Source organism: Stegastes partitus, unplaced genomic scaffold, assembly GCF_000690725.1.
Source record: "Stegastes partitus isolate 25-593 unplaced genomic scaffold, Stegastes_partitus-1.0.2 Scaffold1044, whole genome shotgun sequence".
Classification (NCBI taxonomy): domain Eukaryota; kingdom Metazoa; phylum Chordata; class Actinopteri; family Pomacentridae; genus Stegastes; species Stegastes partitus.
Window position 1 is genome coordinate 159,327 of NW_007578775.1, and position 9,713 is coordinate 169,039.

Here is a 9,713-nt window from a genome sequence, read left to right on the forward strand (position 1 = left end):
CTACTACTACGACATTATATATTTGCACTCTGTTGTTCAGGCAAAGTGAGACTCAAACTTTGCAAGCATCATTTTTATGTGGATTATTTCAAACACTAAACACAAAAGTCCAAAAAACTAATGAAAAATACCGACGATTTGAGTTCTATTTCCTAAGAAGTGATATTTTTTGGGACATTATTTTTATTTTCATATTTTTTAGTCGTTATTTTTATTTTCTGATATTGTTTTTTTTTAACCTAAGGGCTGATTACCCAAAACAACTTGTTCTCTCAGCCAACACAGTAATTTCAGCCCATAATGGGTCTCAGATATTACCAGATGCTGGTGTTCATCGCCGACGGGGCGCGCACATAATTGCTTTTTTTTCGTACGGAAAGCGTCCGTGGAGCCGGCCGTGCTCTTCCCTTCAGCTGATTTGGAGGAAACAAGAGTCTGCAGGACGGCAGCGATGACGGGCGGCGGCGAGGCATCACTCATCAGTGGACACGTCTGGAATCAAATCTGCCTCAAACTCTTCCTCCATCTTTCCCTCGGCTCATCTATACGCTGGTTCCAGTAAATACATCAGAGTTTCCTTGAACGAAAGCAGCAAGACTCGCGTATTTTTTTGATATTCGCCAGACGTACGTCTCAGTCTAGCTGCTGTAAGTGCTGTTCAGACTCAGAGTCGAGTGTTTGGAACTCATTCATGTGAAAATCATGCTTGCAAACAACATTGGAAACCCACAGCACTCTGAGCTTTGATCATGAACAACCTTTAATATTTAACCGCCACCATTCAGAGTGCCTTGAATTCTTTGCTTTGCTTTGCCGTCACAGTTGTCCTACGGAGCAAACCTTCTGTTTGCAAAGACACACTCGAGGCTTTTCCTTTTTTATTTAAAGCTTTAGGAGGTTTATCTTTGCGCTGCTTGTCCTTAAAGACACCTGTTTCCATTAGAGGCCACATAGAGCCACATTTATAGACCTAACTGACACAAGCCAGAAGAATTAAAGCCCTTGAATGAGCCACCAACATGATTTGTTTTCTTATTTGATTTCTTCCTTTGAGTGAGGACGAACCGTATTTGTTATTTATCTCATCATATTCTATCGTTTCGCTCCGTCTCCCTGTTGATTTACATCCGGATCACGTAAATATTTGATTGCTTGTCAAGCTGTTGAATGAATTTCGGTCACAACAGGAATTCTGCAGGTAAAAGTTTTTTTTTTTTTTATTTTGTTAGTTTTTGCAGTTTTTTTTTGGATCATCTAGAAGCACTTTACTCCACATACGGTAATTCCGTCATCGTTTGCTCGGCGAGTCAGAACTCTGCAGACGTTCGGAAGTCCGACGCCTCAAATTTTCCTCTCAGAGTTTGTCTCGAGTACGCTGAAGAACGTCAGACAGGCTGTGCCGTATACCAGGAAGTTGGTAAAATAATTCACCCAGCAGGCTTTTCAACTTCTAGAGTGAGTTGACAGTCCAACTGTGTAAATGTGTAATTAAACAGAAACCAGTTTTGGACCCTTTTAATCCCAAGAAGTCACATTTTTACTAGATTCACGACTAGTAATGACTATAATCAATATGTGATGCATAGATACGGACACCAAACTAAACTGTGTGTGAACGCGGCAGAATGACCTTTTGTTTGATTTCATTTTTGAACACTTTCTCACTTAATTGGACACATTCACAGTCCTCAGAACGTCTTAGTTTTTTCAAAAGACCATGAGGAACATTTATGTAAATCTGATCAGACTCTGTATCGGCCGATGTGAGCAACTTTCTACTGCAGGAAGTACAGGTAAGACCCTGTAGTCTGACCTTTTTAGACTTTCCTCTTTCTGTTTCGGTGCAGCATCTGCCAGCTTTGACCACAACGTTAACTTAACGTGAACCACAACCACGATAAACAGCAGCTACTGGACACGACTCCAACTCTATGAGCACTGAAGGAAGTAATGATTGGGCTCAGTCAAAAGAAAACAGTTTGTTTGATCTCTGACGACTTCTGATGAAGTTATGTTCAAGCAACAAACTACATCGACTTAACAGGAATTAGCTCTTCCTCCACAATCAACAATCAATTTTTTTATTACCAGTCTTAACTGTTTTTCCAAGAATGTTAAGATAAGGATGAAGACTTCAAATCTTAAGCTCAAGCTGAAGAAAAATTAAGTGATAGAGTCGTATGTGGAGGTATATTTACACCAACTAATGCAGAAATTAGAGTTATTAAATTACAAACAGTATTAAGTAGATGTAGCATTATTACGTAAACCCAAGACATCAAAATATAGTTTATCTAATCCTGACTTTATCCCAACTTTGAATGAGGTTCTACATGGACGGTTCCTCGAAGGTTTAAACCTACATCCAGCAGGGGGCGACTCCACTGGTTGAAACAGGAAGTTAGATTTTCAATCAAAAATGACCCGACTTCTTACTTGATTTGTGACCTCGGTGAACACATTTGTGACGAGTTTATGGTCTCTATCGCTAGTTTCACGTCTTCGTTAATACACCATGATGTTTATTTCTTAAACTATGGACCCACTCAGATGGAAATAGACGACAAACTAGGGTATGCTAAAGTACCTTTTAGAGTGCAAGAAACAGAACAGTAAAGGGTTCGTTATGTTAGCTTAAAGGAGATCAAAAAACAGTTTACCCCTGGAGTAGTTACACTTTCTCCCTTGAATGAGGTTCTACATGGACGGTTCCTCGAAGGTTTAAACCTACATCCAGCAGGGGGCGACTCCACTGGTTGAAACAGGAAGTGAGATTTTCTATGAAAACATGACATGACTTTTTACTTGAATTGTGACCTCAGTGAACACTTTTGTAAAGAGTTTATGGTCTCTATCGCTAGTTTCACGTCTTCGTTAATACACCATGATGTTTATTTCTTAAATTATGGACCCATTCAGATGGAAATAGACGACAAACTAGGGTATGCTAAATAACCTTTTAGAGTGCAAGAAACAGAACAGTAAAGGGTTCGTTATGTTAGCTTAAAGGAGATGAAAAAACACTTTCTCCCTTGAATGAGGTTCTACATGGACAGTTCCTCGAAGGTTTAAATCCACATCAAATCTACATCCAGCAGGGGGCGACTCCACTGTTTGAAACAGGAAGTTAGATTGCACAGAAGTCTTTGAAAACATGACATGACTTCTTATTTGATTTGTGACCTCAGTGAACACTTTTGTAATGAGTTTATGGTCTCTATCGCTAGTTTCACGTCTTCGTTAATACACCGTGATGTTTATTTCTTAAATTATGGACCCATTATGGACCCATTGGGGGCGGAGCTACATTGTGATAAGTCCCTTGAGTTACTTCTTCGAGTGCAGGAAACAGAACAGTAAAGGGTTTGTTGTGTTACCTTAAAGAAGCCAAAAAAGATTTACCCCTGGAGCAGGAACATTTTCTCCCTTCATTGAGGTTCTGCGTGGACGGTTCTTGTGGTCAGAACATACACAAAGGTTTGGGTCGCCCTTAAAACAACCTGTAAATTCCTGCAGGGGATAAACAGCTTCATGAAAGCCCAAAATACTTCTGATGATCGAACATTTGCAGAGTTTGACCGGAGCAAGCGATGACACAGGTTTTTGTTTCGGAGTAAAGTGTTGACAGGTCGAGTGGGTCCAGCCAGTGGTCGGTGTATGTCCACGGTCTCTCCTCTGTCTGCTGTACGAGCCTCCAGTCGGTGCTACGACGCTACATAAACGGCTTGTTTTGTCTTGACCCTCCCTCCTTCCTCCTCCTCCTCCTCCCTCCTTCCTTCCTTCCTCCCTCCCTCCTCCTCTTCCTCCTCCCTGTTCAACCCCAAAGTCGAGCAGATCACCGCCGTTTTCACCGCCGCCACCAGGCAAAAGGCATGGGACCATTTCTCAAAAGCACAGCGCAAGAACATAGACATTTGGCGCAAGCAGTGTGAGGTTGGTATACCTTTTTTTTTGTTGTTTTTTTTTATTTTCTGTCCTCGGCCCACTGCTTTCTTTCTTCACTGCTGTCACTTGTGAGTCCCCAGGAGAGCGCTGACAGACAGGCCTGTAGATGTGCTGTGTTCACTGCCCATGTTGTTGTTTGCTGGATGTTTCGCCCTCACAGACAGTCAGAAAAGACAGTCAGACAGGCAGCGACGGCGGCCTCTGATCTGAGCCCACCTTCTCCCCGCAGCCCAGATGTACCGCAAAAGATCTGACGCCTCCTCGAAAGTGTGAGGTGCTGCTATGGCAACAGTAATTTCCAGGATGAAGTCTCTAATCAATTATTCATCCGCAGTCAAATCTCGATAACAAGTGCGAGCGTGAGAAGGCTGCATGCGAAGGAGAAAGGATTTGTCCATTTTCAGCTCAGCCGGCGCTCGAGGGCACAAAAACAGCAGCAGACGGGGCGGATGTGGCGGCCTGTTGCTCTGCAGGAGTTTCAGCTTAGTCGATCTGTGGGGGCTAAAGGGCAGGAGCAAAAGCAAATCAAACAACGAATGAAGGAAAATGCAGTACACTTTGTTTTATGTTTCAAATCGCGACACAAAAACACGATGAAGAGGCGTGTGCTGCCCCCTACAGGCCGACTGTAAACACGTACAGTGAACAAAAGTTTCCAAACACTTGTAAAGACCATGTGTACAGAGCAGTGTTGAGTTTCCAATGACTCCTATAACTCTGAATGTTCTATGACTGAACACTTGCATTATGCATTTTGCCACACAACAGGAGAAGAAGGAGAAGCTGAAATCACCAACAAACTGAATCATTTTAATGTTTGTTTCTCCCAATAACACTGATGTTTATATAGAAGTTTCGCATTCAGACACCATGATGAGCATCTCTTGGCTTTTGATTTTAATGGGGCAGTTCCTAAAGACAAACAAACATCAGTCATAGTTGTGCTTTTAACATGTTCCTTGTTTGGTTTGTTTTAATGGAGGTCAGACAAATGAATCCAGTGAGATGAAAACCGACCTTAACGATCCTAAAACTTCCCCCCAGTCAGCTCAGTTAACACCACAGTTATTAGTTTTGGTCGAAAAAGAGGTAAGCAGCACATGTGGTGAGATGCAGCCCTCTGTGAGCCCTCCTTTAGTGCCTAGAGCTTGTGGTAAGTCTACATGTACGACCGTTTTGTTTGGAAACAGCCTCCCTGTTTTTTTGGGGCGTCTGAGTTGTGCTGTCACCGCTCACAAATGAAGAGATAATGAATGAATATGCTCGAGAGCCGATTATCGCGGGAACGATGGGAGATAATGCAGCCGGCAGGATGAGGCTCTCTCTGCTCTCAGTCGGATTTCTAACCGCCGCTGCTCACATGCATGTAAATCCTTCACTTTACGGATGATTCTGTTGATAAAAGCAGTGACAATGAGCTGATTTTAAGTTTAATTACATATTTAGGTAAAACTGTAGGGGACCACTGAGAAAAAAACTGGCAGTAATTAGCAGCTAAAGTAAAACATTAATATTATTTAACGTTTTTTTTAAGCTATTTAAGCATTTAAAGTGTATTAAAGTGAAGTTTACAGTCTGAATTTGGCTCAAAATTTTCCATTAAGCTCATGTTTTTCCCTAATTTCTAAGTCACACTGTTTCCCAACCTCATAGTTCCAGTTCACTTCCTCGACACAGTTATGAAAATATATTTCTGCTGCCTGTATTTTATAGGGAGATATGTGTAAAAACGCAGCAATTTCATGATGCTAATTTACTTCTCTGTGATATAAAAACTGCTTTTTGTTTCTCAGCACGTTGTACAGTATAAAACACTTCAGTAAATGACATATAATTTACTACACTTTAAAAAATGACTGTACTTGCACGACTCAGTAGTTTTTTTGTGTGAATAAAACTACTTTAAGCATCTTTGAGCGTTCGGAAAAACGCTTTATCAATAAAATGCATCATTATTATTAATATAAAAACAAACTGGATGTGTTATGATATCAAATGACGGAAGATTTAAAGATACAGAGTGTATGCAGAGCCCTTATAATGACCAAGAGTAGAGTTTTGTTTTATTAAATATCCCCCTGCTCTCAGATTTAAACCTGCAGTCTTTCATACTGCCAGTAGGGGGCGACTGCTATGGTTGCAAAAACAAAGAGAAAACAACCTGATATCTTACTGGATTTGTTTCCTCAGTAAACATTTTTGTTAAAAGTTTATGGTCTCTATCGCTGGTTTTAGGTCTCCTTCAATACTTCATGAGGTTTATTTTTTAACTTATGCCTCCATTTAGAGGAAAACAGACGACAGAGCAGGATGTGTTTGGAGACACTCTGTGATTTATCAATAAATTTAACTGTTACTTTACAGATTTTCTCTGTTTTGTTTCATTTACAGACAATATTTTGTAAATCACAGGGGGAAAAAAACAAGTATTAATTTGCATGTGAACTGTAAACACGCAAACAATACATACAATACATACAATACATAAATGGACAAAACTGCCAACAACAATAATAATCAGAATAATATACTGAATAATGTCCACATTAAATCTGTATTTAAACAAATAGGGATTATAGATTTAGTGTAAAATTTACATGTAAATAATGTAATAAATGTACACATTCAGGAAAATACACATTTTAGCCATTATTGGAAAGAAAAATTGTGAAAAATGAATCAATAAAAATAATGCAATTTAATTTAATTTAAAAATAATAAATATTATGAATAATAAAATAAATTAACTGTTATTTTACTTTACATATATATAGATAGATAGATATTATTTGTAACTGAAACAATATCTAGTAAATCACAGGAATGTGGTTTTTTTGTTTGTTTGTTTTCTTTGAGTTTTTTGTTTTGTTTTGTTTTGTTTGTTTTCTTTGTTTACTTTGCATGTGGACTGTAAAAACCAGGCCAAACAATGTCCACCATCAGGAATCCTTTTTTGTTTGTTTTTTTTTCACACAAAAAGTAATTCTACAAAGTGTGAGACCATAAATTAAACTTTTTAACTGTACTGAAATCAGAAAAAAAAACTATTTTAACACATATTTGCTGTTGTTTTCACAATTTTTACATTATTTTCCTGTTTTTCCTATTTTTTGTTGCATCCTTGGTGCCAGATTTGCAATTTTTTTTTACTGACTTTTTTTTTAAAGTGTCTAATAACTGAAAACATAAAGACAAGAGAAAGATAAAGCAGCTGAGGGTTGTTGACTTCACACATATATGACTTGCTCCAGACCCTCCACTCACCGTCCACCCGCTGCAGTCGACCTGTAGATGAGATCTCGGTGCTTCACGAGGTGCTGAGGACTGCTGTCGCTCTGTTTGTCTGCCGCTTGTCACGTTTCAGGAGCTGAGGAACGCCCACAGCGAGGAGATCATGGGCATCCGGCGGGAGGAGGAGATGGAGATGTCGGACGACGACTCGGACGAAAGCCCCTGCAAGAGGATGCGCACCGAGGAAAACGGTACGAAGGAGTTGGTTTTCACCCTCGGCTGGATGCTGAGTCTCACGCTGACTCCTCACGTCAGAGGGGTTTCTGGGTGAACTTCAGCCTCAGTCAAGAATCCACAAACACAAAGCTTCACCCTCAGTTATTCTGAGAGTTTCTTTGGATTCATGCAATTAAGGCAAAGCAGGTTTAATTGTAAAGCAACGAGGCACGACAGAGGCTTTCTACACAAGATGTTTTTGGTATTTTTCATTAGAATATAAAGTCCTGCACCTCAATGGAAACATCAACCCTGACGAGAAGGAGAAAGAACTAAAATATATGCAAACAATGACATAAATCCTAAAAAATAACCCCCACAAGTTGAATTTATATAATTATATTTTAACCAAGGTGTTTAATGAAGGTGTTAGCAGGGCTGTGGAGAAAACAGTGACTCCACATAGGATAGATATTTTAATATTTACAGTTTTTGCTTGTCTTCTGTCTGCTCTGTGTAAACACTGCCTGCAGTTCAGCCGAAAACTCCCTGAATTTTTGTTGCGTGGCTGTTGGTCGCAGATGAGCCACTAAAGACTTTTCAGTTGCGCCACGAAACACAGAATTTTTAGCATTTTACACAATCTAGCTATTGTAAACCGTTTGTTTTTGGTGAATTTTTTTTAAAATGAGACAATATAGAGTAAAGCGATGTTAGCCCCATGTGATGAGTTCGAGGGCTGTCAGAAAGTTAAAAATCAATTTGTGTAATTTTGCCATAATATTAAAGGTAATTTGCCTTTTTGGGGAACAGAAGGTTAATCTAAGTGCCAAAAAGAAACACTAAATAACAGAAAAAAAGAAAGAAACTGGATGTGAAAGAGCAAAAATAAAATTAAAATGAGGTGAAATTGAACAAAACAGCCAGATTTAACTTAACAGGGAACAAACAGAGACTTCAGTCCTGGTTCGAGTTGAAGACTTTAAGTTTTCTGGGACTCTGTTCAAGCGTGTCTCAGTCTGAGTCGATGTAATTTAAACCAGGACCTCAGACTCCACGGTTTTCCTGTCGGGGGATTTGCAACCTGCACAGCACAGAGCAGCCTCCGTCCTCAGGTCGGCCGTTCAAATGAGGACAAACCTTCGAAAAAAAAAGTCTAGAGACGAGCCACGGAGGAGGAATCGATGTTGTGCAACAGAGATGTGGAGCGTGAAAACTGTTTCTAAAGTTTGAATAGAAAGAAAATCTGCCTGAATGGTTCATAAACAATAAACAAACGAGCAACAGGAGAGTTTTGAACATTAATGAATGGTCCTGACGTGGACTCTGAACCTGAGAAGTCTCAGAAGTTGAGCTTATAGAAGATAAAAACGAGGATTTCTTTAAGTTCTTTAGTTAAAATCATTTAAAAAGCAGAACTGTGGAGTGATTTGATTCATATATATCCTCCATGAGGTCTCTCCTCGTCTTCTTAACTCTACTTTCTTTACCTTTTTGTGTTGCCTCTGATTTCTTGTGTTTTTCTCCTCCTTTCATTTTTAGGTGAAGTTTTTAACTTCATGTGCAGTTTTTCATTACATTGTTCAACATTCCTTCACTACTTCAGTCTCTCTTTTCTCCTCTAGTCTTATTTTAGCGTATTTGTTTGTATTTTTAATGCTTTCCAATGAGGCACTGCATTCATCCTCATGTTGTTTCCTTCAGGGTTACCAGAGTTTTTATCCTATCGTCCTGCAGGAGTGTGCGACCAGACTCAGGCCTCCCTGAAGGAGGAGAACGACTCCTTGCGTTGGCAGCTGGACGCCTACAGGAACGAGGTGGAGCTGCTGAGGAAGGAGACGAGAGGATCCGGCCGCCCGGACGAAGACCACAACCCGGCCCACGGCCACAGTCCGGAGGCTCAGATCCAGCTGCTGCAGCAGAACATGCACAACATGCAGCAGGTCGGTTCAGCACATCCACAGAGTGTCAGCAAGTCAGGTCACAACTGACCTGTGAAGCAAACAGTCGATGAGAAAAATGTGCAGCAAGGAGGCCAGAAATGTTTTTAAAAACATGTTGGAATGCTGAAACATTAAAAAACTGTAAAAACGTTGAAAATAACAGCAAATACGTGTAAAATAATGATGCTGTTCGCTGTTTTAATTCTATTGTCACATGTTGTAAAAGAAAGACGACTGTTTTAACTTACCTACATCATATAATATTTTAATATCGAGGTCAACATGTGCATCGTCAAAGTAATTCATGTGTTTAACTGGTTTTTAACGACAGGTTTTGCTTATTTTTGTTAAATTACGTCGAGCATCTAGTGAAATTAT

General features: G+C 39.8%; 1 protein-coding gene across 1 annotated transcript in view; it reads left to right on the forward strand.

The window, feature by feature from the left end:
- enox1 (ecto-NOX disulfide-thiol exchanger 1) overlaps positions 1-9,713 on the forward strand; it is a 72,367-nt gene that overhangs the window by 32,456 nt on the left and 30,198 nt on the right. The window contains exons 7-9 of the mRNA XM_008295413.1: positions 3,827-3,933; positions 7,310-7,427; positions 9,130-9,335. Of these exons, the coding sequence (XP_008293635.1) occupies positions 3,827-3,933; positions 7,310-7,427; positions 9,130-9,335 (431 nt within the window). The remainder of the gene's footprint in view (positions 1-3,826; positions 3,934-7,309; positions 7,428-9,129; positions 9,336-9,713) is intronic.